Source organism: Centrocercus urophasianus, unplaced genomic scaffold (assembly GCF_019232065.1).
Source record: "Centrocercus urophasianus isolate 14NV4802_14NV808 unplaced genomic scaffold, USGS_Curo_1.0 seq_40, whole genome shotgun sequence".
Classification (NCBI taxonomy): Eukaryota; Metazoa; Chordata; class Aves; order Galliformes; family Phasianidae; genus Centrocercus; species Centrocercus urophasianus.
In genome coordinates, this window is record NW_024884978.1 from 2,341,064 (window position 1) to 2,356,575 (window position 15,512).

At 45.6% G+C, this 15,512-nt stretch overlaps 1 protein-coding gene across 1 annotated transcript in view; it reads left to right on the forward strand.

Annotated features, from left to right (window-relative positions):
- Positions 1-228: 228 nt before the first annotated feature.
- CACNG4 (calcium voltage-gated channel auxiliary subunit gamma 4) overlaps positions 229-15,512 on the forward strand; it is a 35,346-nt gene continuing 20,062 nt past the window's right edge. The window contains exon 1 of the mRNA XM_042833090.1: positions 229-451. Coding sequence (XP_042689024.1) covers positions 229-451 — 223 coding nt within the window. The remainder of the gene's footprint in view (positions 452-15,512) is intronic.

Here is a 15,512-nt window from a genome sequence, read left to right on the forward strand (position 1 = left end):
CGGGCGGGCGGCTCCTACCCTCCCCGGGGCGGGGCGGGGCGGTGCGCGGCCGTGCGGCGGAGCTCAGCCCCGTGGCGGAGGGAGGGCGGCTCCCCCCATCCTCATCCCCATCCCCATCCCCATCGCCGCCGCCTCCGCCCCCCGCCCCGTGACTCGGCTCTGCCTCCCGCGGGCGGCGGCGGCTGCCGGGCGGTGTCGTGCGGCCCCGTGCGGGGACTATGAAGCACCATGGTGTGGTGTGACCGTGGCGTCCAGATGCTGCTGACCACGGTGGGAGCTTTCGCCGCTTTCAGCCTCATGGCCATCGCCATCGGTACCGACTACTGGCTGTACTCCAGCGCGCACATCTGCAACGGCACCAACATCACGGCGGACGAAGCGCAGGGACCGCCGAGGAAAGCGAGGGGCGACCTTACGCATTCGGGGCTCTGGAGGATCTGCTGTCTCGAAGGTAACGGGGGGCCGCGCCGTGACCGGGGGGGGGGAAGCAACTTCCCGGGGGCAGCGGCTGTGCCCGGAGCCCACGGGCAGAGCTCCGCCGGAGCCGCGCCGCTGTCTCGGACACGGCCGAGGAGGAGGATGGCGTTACCGTGGCAACCGGCATCTCCGAGATTGCCATGGGAACGGGCGGCGGGATGCGGAGCTCGGCCCGGGGGAGCTGTGTCTTTGGGGCAGCCCCCCCCCCTTGGCATCCCGTACCCATAGGTTGCAGGGATCTAGGGGGGCTGCATGTAGTTTGGGGGCTTTGGGGGCTTCTGAGCTCTACAGGCTGCAAGGCTGGGGACTGGCCAGGTGCTGGCCTCGGGGGTCTGAAGGTTCGGCTGCAGCTCTTTGGTAGGACAGTGGGAACCCAAGTTCCTCCTGCATACCCTCAGAGGCACTGGGAACCCACTATAGGATGTTGCTGCTCTTTTAGTGCTTCAGCACGGGTTTGGGATGACTTAGTCCAGACTAAGGGTCAGGCAAAGAACAACGTTAACAAATAGAAGGATTTGTGGCGTATGGCTGCATTGGGCAGAGGCACACCCCACTCCCCACAGAGCCCAAACACGTGGCTCCATCCCTGAAAAGGGAGTTGTAGAGAAGATACTGCGGGTAACTGCTGGGACAAAGAAGCACACGGGTGTGTGGAAGAATCGGCATAGCTGATAGCAAAGCCCAGATGTGAGCCAACATCTGCCGAGTGAGCATGCAGAGCTGTGACTGTGGGACATAGGAGCATCCACAGCACTGGATGTGGGCAGCAGACCACCACCAGCCCCAGCCCAGCTGTGCTGGATGAAGGCAGCACATGCTGCAGGCATTCACAGGGCTGCTTTGGGGCTCATGGGGGTGGAGGATGCCTGGGTCTTTCTTGCCACCATAATGCACTTGGCATATCAATCTCGGTGCACCTCATTCAATCAGCGCAACTTAGCACATGTGAACTTTACAGACCTGGGATCCTGCTTTATTCTAAGTGGCAGATGGCTCAGCCCAGCCAGCCCAGCTGTATTCTGAGGTTTTTCCTTAGAAAAAAGCTGTGGAACTGCAGGAACACCTCATTGCCACGTCTCTTGTAATCTCCTTGTTCTAACCATCCGCGGCTACGGCGTAACGAACATTTTTCACTTCAACTATCACATTTACTGCCTCAGGATAATGTAAAATGGCTGTAGGATGCATAAATATTTTTAGACCATAGAAAGGAGAAAGAGTTACAGAAATGTGAAGTTTTACTGGTGACAGTAAAGCTTGGCTTTGCAACTCGTAAAGAAATGTAACTCTTAGCATGGGCTTTTCTGACACCTGGGAGATGTGGGTTTGCCTCTGAGCACATCTGTGTTCGCCTGGGCAATGCTGAACACCCTCCACCTGCCCCAAAACTGGTGGTCTTTGCTGAGTTGTTGGTGTGCCCCAGGCTCTGTCAAGGCAAATAAGCAGATTGGAATCGTGCTTTGCTGGGCTGGGCCTGTCTTCTGCAGGAGATACCTGAGTTTACTAAAGTCACGGTTTCAGCGTGGTCCTCCAGGAATCTCATTCATTGGAACAAAGTGCAGCTTTGGCTGAAGGCAGTGGGATTTTTGCCTGGATTTCCACTAGGGTTAAGTCAGAACTCTGTAAAATAAGAAGTCGGTGAGGTTGTGAGGCAGGGGCTGTGCTGCACACAATGCGATGCTCTGAGCCCCGCGCTCCCTGCCTGCGCCAGGCAATGCCTTTACCTGCTGAGCACATTCTGTTTGCAAGAGAATTTGTGGAAAGATCACACTGAGCAGCTGTGGAACTTAAACCCTCAGGTGACAAAAGTGCTTCATGTGACCCCTGCACCCAACAGCAATTGAGTGTTTTGGTTTTTTTCTTCTCCGAAATTCAAGCGCTCTTAATCAAATGACAAAGTTGTCAAATATGTGCTCAGAATGAATAATCTTATAAAAAAAAAAGAAGAGAAATCATCTGCTCACAAATATGAGAAGCAGGGATTGCATTCTTTGCATTCTTTCTCACACTTTCTGTATCATCTCTCTCTGTAAGAAACAATGCGTAGATGCATGAAGATATTTATGTTCTGGACTGAGCTGTGGGACTTTGATTTCGAGATGGAAAGGTTCCTTTGTTTCATGAGATAAATTAACCATTTCTGGAGGCAGATTGAAGAAAACACCCCCGGGTTGTTTCAGAACGTCACTCATCCTGAGTGGATGGGTCTTTTAGTAAAATCAATGTAATAATTACAGCTCCGAGGAGGTACACAGCAAGAAAATCATTTCAGTTATAGATTTTTACATATGATTAAATGGTCTGTCCTCAAAGCTATTTTTAGGACAATCTTTCTGTGTTTTGGGATAATAATTATAAAACCCTACTTAATTTACTGTAATGGTCTTAAGCACCGTTTCGCTCATCTCAAAAAAAAGGTGTATTTCAGACATAAATGTGCACAATCAGGAAGCATCTTGACCAGCCTCTTCTATCGCTATCGATGTGAATAAAGCGTTATACAGAGTAAATTTCAGGTCAGTTGAAATTTTCCACCAAAATGTTTCTGAACTCCATCCATAAAGCAATCTGCACTCTGTATGTGAGCTGTCACCTGCTTGGGGTCCCAAACTGTAGGATTTCAAACACAATTAACAGAGCAGAACGGACAAAGAAGAGCCTTCCAAGCAAACCAGTGTGTGTTCCTCAACAGTTTTCTGCTTTTCTTCTTTGGGATAACACTTTACCAGAAATTATCATCATAATGGTGACTGAAGGGATGCAGTTTAGGGCTCCAGCGTGCTGTCCTTGTTTGGAGCTGCAGCTGTCCTTCATGTTTTTGTACTCATAGTGGGTACTACTACGGAGCTTAGTCACTCAAGAAGCACCACCAATGATATAGCAGTCCAATTCTCACCTGTACAATCCCGAATCTGTTCTTTTAGTTTATCAGAGGTGGAAGTAAGAGGCTCATTGAGTGGTCTTTAAGCAATAGCAGTATTTCTGCATGAATGGAAGACTTACAGCTAAGGTAATTATGTAAGTAGGAAACTGTTTACAATAGTTCTTGGTACAAATATGGGTACAGCAGGATGAGGTGCCATTCGATCAAGCTTTGCAGTAAAATAAGCAAGGAGCTCTCTGGCAAAGCTGGTTTTTGGTTTCCTGGGACCATGACAAATGTATGTTAACTTCAGTTTTGACAGATAAAGACAAATCTTCACTGGAGAGAGAAGCTTCTGATGAAGTCCTCATGTGTCTGTCTTGACTTACCTGAAGTTTGCATCCCAGCCTGGGAATAATAATAATAGGAGCAAATCAGCCCCATTTCACATGGCTGAATAATCCCTTTGTGGCCAAGATGACTTGAAGGATTTCACCTCTATAATTTTCCAGCAGCCCCTATTCCCATGGTAAATGCTCAGCTCTGCTATGTAAGCCCCACACAGCCTTACACACAGGAGGATCTGCTATTAAAGTATTTGCTTAGAAAAAAAAAAAAGAAAAAAAAAAAGATGTGAAAGCACTGCTTTATCCACTGAAACTGCTTATCTTCATGAACAATCATGCTGAAGTTAATAGGACTGCTCAAACTGGGAGCTCTGCAGGCCCCATGACATCTAGATACGAAATCAAGTAATGTACTTGTAATTTAAATTTATTCAAAGAGTATTTTATTAAACACTTCAGAATATGAATGGCTTTGAATCCATTGTGTCTACTGCGTTCAATATTCCCTGTTTGCCACTTATTTTTAAGTGGTGCAGTTGGCCATTTAGTTCACGTGGAACCATTTGTCTGAGTAGCTGAAGTGTTTGCTATCAGGAGGAAGGACTGGGCAAATCTGCTGTAAGTAGAAAACTTGCACAAATGCCCACTTGCACAATTATTTGCAAGTCGTCTGGCTCGGTTGAAGTCTCACATACATGGTGGCACGTGCATACTGAATGAAAAAAAAAAAGCCCTTACAGATGGTTGAGGCAAGCAAAGAAAGGAAGGCTGCTGTCCATCCAGACTACTGCAAAGTAATGGTTCATCCAAAGAGATTGAATGTTCTTTAGCATCCTCAAAGCAATGAGAGGAAGTGTTAACCTCACCACGACTTGTAATGATGCAAGCTTTGTATTCGAGTGTTATTTCCAAAGTTGTATTTGTCTAAGAGCAAGTTCTGCATCAGCGTAGTATCAGTCAAGACCTGCTTTGAAGATTAAATCCACAGGCACAAGGATGTGCTGGACCTAGGTGAACTATTATCCAGAAGTCTTTCAAAACCAGTTTAAACACATTAGAGAAGGGTTTTTCTGAGCTTCAGCCCATGATTTCGTTCTTTCCTTCCATACGTTCTGCTCACACCATCTCGTTTCCTTGGTAAAACGCGTGCTGGGGAAGAGCTCGTGCTGCACTGATTGTTTTTAAATGCAATCTTCAGAGCTCCACCGACATCATTTCAGCAGTGTTTGAAGCAGTGGGGTTTTGTCAGAAAGTGATTGAGTGATTCCTGACAGCCTTGTTAGGTTAATTTCTTTCTGTTGTGTTCCATTTGCTGGAGAGAGAGCTTCAGAGTTTGGAGCGATTTTAGAGAAGTGAAGTTCAGTCTTTTTAAAATATGGTCTGTAGTAAAACGTGCTTTAAAATACTAAGATTTTTTTTTGCTGGAGAAACTGTCAGCAGAAGCTGGGCTAAGGGATTAGCTATTCTGTTAAAAAAAAATAAACGCAGACCTCCTAAATACACCTCCTGGAACATTAGTAACAGAAGTTCTCAAATGGCTCTACTGATATAACAAAACAGCCACTCTTCCTGAGACACTATATGAAACAGAGATCTGAAGCTAATTGACTGAATATATGTCACTTTAATGAATTAATTTGCTTTCTTGAACATGATCTACTATATAGCCGATAGGGAGCTATCAGGCTACACAAGGGCTTTGGTTTTTCTCTGTGACTCTCAGCATGCCAGCTAACCCGACGCAAAACTTGGAACCCAAAGACTTTCTGTGCATTAGCGATACTCCCCGAAGGCTGTAAACCCATGAAACCAAATTTGTAATCCAGCTGTAAGGCTTTCTCATCTGTGCAAGATGTAATGTGGATAATAGGCACTTTTACCTACATTTCAGAAGCATTGGGTGAAGGGCTGGCGATGTGCTGGGCGATGCGGATGGGCAACCTGTGGCTGCGGTGCTCTAGAGCTGCTTTTTTCACTCTGCATATAATCACACTGCATGTTGCAGCTGGTTGACAGATGGTATTAGTGGTAGCATCTGTCAGAGCCACAGTAAGTCATTTTGGGGTTCTCGGTGACCTTTGCAGTGTAATGTAATGTAATATTTGGGCTTCTTCCAGCTGCCATTACCTTTTACTGACCCTTCCGCCGTGGGCTTTTATTACTTATTTTAGATCCTGGCAGGAGCTCACAGCTATTGCACCTCCTCAGGGCTGGCCCTGCCTCCTGGCAGCTCTGCTGACCCTCGCTGGTGTCAACTGGTAAAGGAGGCAAACGTGACAATGTGCTTTTGTTCCCGTAAAATATCAGGATAGTGGTTATTTCTCCAGTGGGTGCTTTCACATGCGGTGTGTCAGCCTGCGTTACCTCTGCTCGTGTTGTGCTGCTGAACCTGCAGCTTTGGTCATGGTCTGGCAGGTGCAGAACTTGTGAGCCCCCCTTAAAAATCTGTGGGATAAGGAGTGTGTGTCCAATATCTCCAGTCTGTACTTATATGCATCTTTACAGAAACAGGGAAAGAAGAAGAAGGCTCTGAGAAAAAGGTTCTCAGGACCCTGATCAAGCTGTAGATGTCCCTATTCATTGCAAAGAATGCGGGCTAGGTGACTTTTAAGGGTCCCTTCCAACTCAAGCAATTCTAGAAATCTATTGCAGGAGGAGCCCTGTGCCTTCATCTCCTTTTCTAATTCTTTTGGCACAGAGCATGTGTGCACTCGGTGTAATCCAGCTGGTCACAGACACCACTGTGCACCCAAATGTTGGGCTGTGGGGTTGGCTTGTGAGGGGCCAAGCAGTGACTTCTGCATCCCAGAAATGGCAGCAGAGAGGCAGGAGGTGGTTGGGCTTTGGTGCATTAGCTGTGTGATCAGAGGCCAGCACTTTAGCTCCCTGGCCCTGGCTGGAGGCGAACTGCGCTTCCTCCCATCCGCTATCCCCTCATCCTGATGATAAAAGGAAAAAGACAATGTGCAGTAAGTGGGACATGGTGGTAGGGCTGCCCATCTCTGAAAAGGTGTACGAACACGGGTTTAACTGGTTTTGAAGCATTTTGCTTGCAACTTATGTTTTATACATGCAACATTTCGTGTTCAAGTATGTCTTCCTTGAGGGACAGGATTAAGTCTGGTTTTCCACCTACGTAAAGTTAAACTGCTTTCTAGGAAGCTGGTGGAATTATGCCAATAAGAAGCCAATATAAGAGGAGGGATCACAGATCTGCCCCTTCAATTGGACCTTTTCCTGCTGCTCTGTCTTTTCTGAGCCAAGAATCATCTCAGGAAATAAATCATACTTTCTAACATCATTGTCACCCTGAGAAACTGGTCCTGCTTCAAAGCATTACTTTGAGCTTGCCTTCATTTTGGATTTCTGTTTATTGGTATTTATTATGTCTCAGACTTACGGCTCGGCATCTGAATTCTCACCAACAGATGGCAAGGCAGGATGCACAGGAGTAGTAAAATAAACAGGATAAATGCACAACTGCCCATATGTCTGAGAGGCTGCTACACATTTATGGCTTCTGAACAAAAGGATGTTTCTGTAGAGAGCTCTAATACCACGCTGGGCTTCTTTCTAATTTCTGCCTTGCACTAACCTGTCTCACTCCTTTGGCGTATTTTGACCAGTTAAATTACAATGTATTTTGTCCTCCCTCTTCCATTCCCAGGTAGTTATTGCCTTTATTTATTTGTTTCCACTCCCAAAGAACATCAGTTTAGTTTACCTTTAATGTTTAGTAGTGAAAGGAGGCTCTTTTCCAGACTTTGGCTCATATATTTTCTTTTGGAGCTGTGGTTTTGCTGTGTGGAGGGGCACACAGAGGTGCTGGGACCAGAGCAAAAATTCAGACTGTGGCTTTCCCTATATTGGGATTTGTTACAATATTAATGATATGTAGCCTCTCTATTCTCTCAAAATAGCAAGCTTCAGGGCAGGCTGCCTGCAGGATGGATGGCCTGGTCTTGGCAGATTTCAGCTAGATTTCCCTTTAAATCTGGGGGCATTTTTGCCAGTTGTTGCATGCTGTGGGTCAAATGCAATGAAATCATTGGAGCAGTTCTTGATGCAGCCTGGCAGATAGTCCAGCCTCTCTTCCTCCTCCTTCCTGTGGCATCCAGCAGTCTGAACATCTTTGTTCTCTTTCTCTTTTTATTTCTCCTCACTGAAATGTTACAATTCTCCTTTTGTTGAAAAGGCACCTTCTAAAGTAGCTTTCCAACCAGAGTCTGCCTTTAGAAAACCAATGGCTGTTGAAACCCAGGATTTTTAATTTCCTTAACTCCCGAGTGCCTCCGTGCCCTCCTGCTCATGAAGAAAACAAAAATGTATCATCATATCCCTGCCAGAAAGTATGAAATAGAGGTTCTCTCTTCTCTATCTGTCAGATTCGCTTTCCCATGTGTTCACCCATGTTTCTGCTTGCAGAGAACTTCCAGCAGCACGGTGAGTCCTTCTTCAATAGAACAGAGCTGCTTTTTCTCAGCCACGGCACGTAAAGGAGTGCTGTGTTATACACTGCCATAGCACCAAGCAGTGGACAACGGGGATGTGCAATATGGAATCACAGGATTTCCTGTACAGAGATCCAGGCACCGATATGAATTAACCTCTTTTATTGTTCTTTTTCAAGCATTACCCCTTTTAATTGCTGTTTTGGAACTGTGCCATTTAGTTCTGCCCTTTGAATGCTTCTCACTCAGCCAGTCCCATTAGCTCACTGCTGCCAAATACTTCAAAGATATTCATGGGTGACAAGCACCCAGCCCGGCTGGGAGGGGCACAAGGCCACTGAGGAGTTGCCACCCACATTTAGCTGCTCAGCTTTCTTTCTGATTAGCTAATAACTGTTTTAAGCCTCTTGTCAGTCCCGTACCAGAGGTTCCAGATCCATTTTCTCCCATTTATCCATTTTAAATGATACAATTTAGTGTAGAATATGGATGGCTGTACATTTTCTCTTGTCCAAAAGTACAGCATTCAATAATGCTGGGATTGTTATTGCGTCTTACTTGCTTCCCAGAGGCACAGTTTATCTATTGTTGCTGCAAGGCATTAAAAAGCAACCATGGCATGTCGCAATTATGACTTGAAATAGGATCTTGCCAGGGGTACATTGCCTAAATATAATCAAATCTAAAATACAACTTACTGCATATACCTATCTTAGAGTTTCACGCACCTATCTAATGACTCGCTGGAAATCAACGACGGCTATTCCCAACACATTGGATCATCTTTTTTCTCTAAGAATTTCATGCTCCAGCATTCAGCTGCACAGAGTCAACCACTGCCTTGTCACATTCAGGCTGTTTTCAAAGGCAGCCAGATCTGAAAGTTAGCTATGCTCCTTTTTAAGTCACTCAGCGATGGCAATAGTGGGCATTAACCATCTTTGTCCAGTGGATCTCATGGAGTCAGGTAAACCACATCAGTGCTCCTTTACATACTCCTGTGCATTTTCATGCAGAATTGGTTACTGTTGGTTTCTTCGTGCTGGTGAAACATCAAGTTGCAATATGTGGCATTGCATTTTTACCCACATGGATTTTTAGCCATATTTGACCACAGGGAGAAAACCACGTCATGTAGGCCCAGCCACCAATGGCTTGTTCTCTGCAATTCGAGCTCAGCAACATTATTAACCCTTTGAAGTAATTAAACATTCGCAGTATGCTGAAGTTCTCCTCAGTAGATTGAAGGTTTGCTTCAGAAGTTGATGCATTTCTCCTTCGCTGTGCACATTTTGCTGTACTCTCGTCCTTGCCTTTAGCACTTGCAAATGCAAACAGTCTGGGAGGTGCTTTGAGATCCTTAAAGATGCAAGACCTGAAATAAAACTTGTAGTATTTAGGAGTGCTGCAAGGTGCTGCATTCTCAGTATCACTTCTAATTATAACCATTCAAGCAATTCATTTGCAATGTCCTGCTACGATAGTGCTTATTAAAATAGAATCCTCCTTATAGTTTGGTGGCAAATTAAGAGCAAAAAATAGCTATCTCATTCTATCTCATTCCAGCTAGTAGCTTTGAAAGGGGTTTACCTTTATAACATGCTTTCTAGGGATATTCCCCTTGTTTTTACCTGCAATCCTGGTCTGATTATAATGGCTTACTTTATGTCTCTTGGTAGCCAACTTCGAGCAACCTTTCCCTCACTTTATTTTAATTTCCGTACATAAATGCCAGCGTTCAAGCTGTAGACAGTCTTTGGACACAGCAGCAGAACCCCGTAGAGAAGGAAAAGCAGGCCAGATATTTTCCGCCCGCACTCTGAATCATCCCAGGGCTCTGGAGCTGAACCCAAGGCACGTGGTTGAGGATGGGGAGCGATGCCGGCCCCTCCTGGCTGCACTGCTGGATGCAGCTCCCACGGGCTGACCCTCTCCTGGCGTGGCTGCCGTGCCCTGGGAGGGCTGAGCAAGTGTTTGCAGCTGGCCAGAATATGGGTCTGCGGTTACTAATGCTGATTTTATAGCAGGAATGCACACCTGTTTCGGTTGCCAACTGGCATCGTGTTCAGCAAAAAATGTGTGTGTAAGCCCTGCATTAAAAGAGGCATAAGAATTAGAGAGTATCAAACATGTCATTAGACACGTGCCTGGTAGACATAATGTAGGATAATGAACGCGATGGAAAGAATAAATTAATAACTGAAAATATTTTTAATACATATGCACACTTAAAACAGGATAAGAACTAAGTGACACTTGTGTCACCAGTTTATAATTAAAATGCAGTGCTTGAATGAAAATGTAAGCTTCAATTAGCCAGCACGACCCTGCTTCCGGCTTTACTTCCCACTGAAAAGCAACGATAACAAGCTCACATTTATTATCAGAGTTTTTCCTGGAGCTGTGCACTGAAACATGCTCACATCTGAGCCCTTTCACTGAAGACATTTTTTCGCTTCAGCAGTTTGGCATGCCATACAAAGGCTCTCTGATTTTTAGTGATGTTCACCTCCTCTTACATAAAAATGTTTTCTGTGCATATTATTTGGTTTTAGTTAAAGTCCAGGTGCACGGGTTACTGAAGAACCAAAAGGATGGCTCATCACATAGCACAATGGGTAATTATTGCTGAGCTTTGCTGTATTACACAGACAAATCCCTTCTTGGAGTTCAGCATTGTAGCTGCAAGAGATGGAGAAAATACCTACAATCTAGCCCAAAGTGCTGCAAGTGTAAGAATAGATCCTCTGCTTTATGCTTCGCCCTTTAATTTTTTAACTGTCTCAAGGGATGGAGCTTAACTATTTTGTTTAGAGACGCTATTTTGCATTTTAATTTTACTGGTGGGAAGTTAATACATACATAAATTATGAGGTCTCATCTGTTCCCCTGTTCTCATCCCAAGAGTCTTCCTTGTTAAGCTTTTTGTAAAATGGTTAAATAATACCCTGAGCTTGGCCCCAGTGGTTAGCCAAGATTTATTACCTTGGTTGATGCAAGGCCCTTAGTTCAGTGCTGCACTGCCTAAAACTGGAGCTCCTGACATCTTCCAGGCAGACAGCTGAGCTCCCCATGTGGGCAAAAGGAAAACCCAGGTGCCTTCAAAGAGCTGCTCTGGAAATATGTGTGCTGGGTGGGGAGCTGCCTCCACAGCCTTGTAGGAGGATGGATGCTGTGCTGCTCTTCCACGCAGCTTGGGTCCCTGGCTCAGTGCTCCACACGAGGGGCAATGCAGTCCTCTTGAGACCCTTGGATTCCTTTTGAAAACTGCTCACAGCAAGGCTGCCTTCCCAGACAGTAATCTCAGAGGGTACTTCAGTGCCAAAAAATCAGAACCTTTTGGTCTGGGGCTTAGGCACCCTGAAAATGTCCGTCGTGTCTTGAAGACATGCAGTAGGTTCTAGATTCCAAATTAAGCATGGGGAATGCCTTTATCGGTCAGCTGGTGAAAGGGATGCAAGCCTAACCAGCCCCAAAATGGGAACATGCAGCAGGTGAGGCTCAGTATGTATACTTAGAAAATAGGCCCTCCTGTGAAGGCTGACCGAACATCCGTGTGTCTGTCCTTGGCAGTACTCCCTCTAATACTTCAAGCAATTTCTATGGGCAGCATTACTGCAGGATGTCAAGCTGGAAGAGCCCTACTCCCAGCAGATACACTCTCAGCTTTGGGCCAGGCAGGGCTGTGCCGTGGGGTTGAAACCCACAGGGACTCTTCACGTTGTAACAACTGCAAACCTCCTGATTTGTCACCGGTGTTATTCACATGGGACAGAGTGACCTCTCCAGAAAGCCTTTCCAACAGCAGCAGCAGCAGCAATCTCTCTCAATAGCATTTAATAACTATCCATGGAGAAAATTACACTCTATTTAAAAGGCCAGAAAAAACATCTCCAGTTTAACTCTGCTGACTTTGGTAGAATTACAACAAAAATGAGTTTCGTCTGATATCCTTTCCCATACTAATGTTCAGTAGCTGGGCTGAAAATGCCTTTCAAAGGCAGATAAACAAGTCTGAATGGTGAAATATTCTTTTAATTTTCCTTCACACGCTTTCTTTTAGGTGTAGCTTGGAACGCTGCCCTCACGAGAGGCATCCCTTTAAATATTTATACTGCACCAATATGTAGCCACCTTCATACGTTTTTAATGATATGTTCTTTTCTAAATTAACCATTAGGTAACCCTGTTCTATAGCATTCACTGTTTTACATTGCTATTATGCTATCCCTCGAGTGTATTTATTTAGCTGCAGAGCAATGAAGACGTCAAGGCAAGGCCAGGGGCATGATGGAAATTGAATTTTTGGAGTTCCTCCTCAATAGTTTACTCACCATGATGCTTGTGAGCCCAGGGAATCAACGTCTCTGCTATACACCAGGCCATGGCCATCCAATGAGGCTTCATTTCTGTAATTCTAGCTCCTGGGATTTAGTGGGAGAAATACTGAAGCGAAACCCAAGAGATAGGTGGAAGTGCTGCTAATGGGCCCGCAGTGCTTGTGCCTCCTGAAATTCTCCCTGGAGCAGCAGGCGTGCCAAAATTTCCAGAAGCATTTTTCTTCCATCTCTTCTGCCCATCCCTTGGTTCCTTCATAGGATGCAGTGTTACACTGAGCTGACTGGGATGAAGACCAGTGCTGTCAATGCAGGCAAATGCCTTTATCATTTCCTCAGCTCTGATTCAGGCTGAAAATCCACGGATGAGTGAAGTGTCAGCACAAGCTATCTTGTGCAGGCTTTTATGAAGGTGGGATTTCAGACTCCTGATCAATTATACCATATTATCATAGCAACGTGGTATCTGCAGATGCTGCTTGTGGTTTGTTTCCATTCTGGTTTCCATCCCTCTTAAGAGGAAATGGCAGCACCCTGAGAGCAGGGCTGCAGGACTGAAAGCAATGCCTGAATCCCAGGTTTGATGGGGATGCGCTGCTAGAAGGAGGTAGCAGCAATCTGAGCACAGCTGCCCTGTGGCCTTTACACTGAGAGACAGCAAAATCTCCCTGTGTGCTGCTCCATAAAGAAGAGTTGCACATTTCAAAGCAGAAAACCAGTCTTTCCTTCTCTTGCCTGCTGAAGGGGCCTTACCCTGTACTTGTTTTGCAAACAAGAGCTTTGCTTAAGTCAGAGCAGATTTTGTGGGAGGATAAGGGGCTCAAGGAACTGCAGAAATGCCATTGCCTTGGGTCATGGTGTGTTGCAGACACTGCTCCACCAGCACGGTCCTGTCTGCCATGCAGCTCCACTCCTGCTGCACTGAAGCAGATGGAGTAAGGATATTGGTCTCCTCTGCCATATCAGAGGCTTTAAAAAAGCACAGAGGTTTTTTAATGCCTTCTACGTGCCAAATGTGGTGTGATTTGTCTCCAGCCCTGTCTCCAGCAAACTGGGTTTGCTGGGTTTCTAAACGTATGGGCAAGGGGATGTTGTTTGCTCTAAACAAAAGCTGCCCCTGCTCAGTGTTCCTGCTGTGTCTCACAGAAAGGCGCCCAGCAGTGGCTGAAATGCAGTGAACTCTTTCACTCAGGGAAAATTCTGCAGTAACTTGAGATTCTTCTTTTTGCTGCAGCAGTAATTTTTACTCCATGTTTGCTGCAAATATGGTTAAGTTTGCTCTGTTTTGGAAGCAAGCAGTCAATGCATCTGAAGTGCATACTTGACATATGTTTCTTTTCACATGCTGTCCTCCATTCGTTGCATGTAGCAGATGCTCAGTTTACCACTTCGAATGTATTCTTATTTACTAGAAATTATTCTAGAAAATAACTGTTTGCAACGAAACATTTCCAGCCCTTCCTCTGGGTGCTGGGAGCTCCTTCTGCAGCTGTCCGGAGTGGCTGCGTGCAGATGTTGACAGGTTAATTTGCATTTGAAGAGCTGGATGCAGCGAGCTAAGTGAGCCTTTTTCTTCCCTGCTTCTGAAGCCAGTCACTGAAACACTATGCCAAGTTCGGCCCCCGATTCTACTCTTTTTAATTAACTAAAGCAGCACCCAAGCTGAGCTTCTCCCATTGTTAGCTGCCCATTTATTCCAGGGTTGAATTAAAGCCCCCTGATTCTGTAAAAGAAAGGATTATATTCTGAATATTGATTGTACAACAGCGAAGTGCAAGGACAGCCCTGGAGCACAGCAAGGCAGCGCGCACAAACTGGTTTATCTGATGATATCCACCGCACAGATCTGCTCCCAGAAACCACAGCTCCAAACCCTCCAGCTGAGGCCCTTGCTCTACCTGGCTGATGCACACCACTGGAGTCAGAAACGTTTTAGTGAAAAGCAAATCCTGCTATCAAGAGAAATGCACTGCACTGCTTGATCCCTCTTCTTGGAGAGTATGCTATTTTTTCTGTATAGTTTTTTCCCCCTTTAAAGTAAGATTGCATAAGGACTTCTAGCACAAAGACCTGAATTTAGACTTCAGTCCCTCCCACCGATAAGAGAAAATCACAAGTCTTTATCCACAAACATGTTGTCACCCTTTAAAAGCTGTTGCTCCAAGTCTTTCATGTGCCTGACCCATCCATGCAGACTCAAACAGTGATTTAACAAATCCCAAACCCTTCCTGCTGCAGCACACAGACAAACTAACACCCAAAGAGCTGCAGCCCTGTCACAACCAAGGCCCATGCACTTTGCTTCCTCTTCGTTTTCTTTCCTTTAGATGCTACAAAACAATGAAAGCTGCATCCAGCAGGTGTAAGAGCACTGAACTGAACCTGCAGAAACATGGACAAACATAAGATTAAGGCTACCTCCTTTTTTTTTTTTAACATGAATGTCACTGTGCTTCTGTGCTTCCCTGCTGTGCCCCTGCTGGGATCAGTGGGCAGATGCTGCTCTCACTTTTCCTCCTTAATCTGGATTGCAGCTCTTCTCTGGTTTCCTGCTGCTGGTCCTTTAACATCTGCATCTGGGATTGCTCGTCCAGGCTGCCATGGGACAAAGCAACCCATCTGAAATGTGGCCATTTCAATCTACTCATAGGCATTACAGCTCTCACTGTTCACACATGGAACTCAGTCTGCGTTTTGGAGCATTTGCGGCAAAATTCTCACTGGGCACAGCTGAGCACAAATTAATTAATCACCCCAAATTGTGTATGGGTAAAGTATGTGGAATCGCTGGTTTGCTTCAAGAAAAGCATTTCTTCCAGTCCACTTGCACCAGCCATGACATTTTCCTTAAACATCTCTTTTTTTTTTTTTTGTTTAGTTGCAACAGCAAGGGGAAGCTGCTAGACAGGCATGATTCAGGTACCCATGGAGACATGAGATCACTGCACATTGTCACCAACACAAGAAGATTAGACGAGAATAACTAAGAATAGAATTTTTGACCTTCAAGATTTTCTTATCTGGAAACATTCTCAGT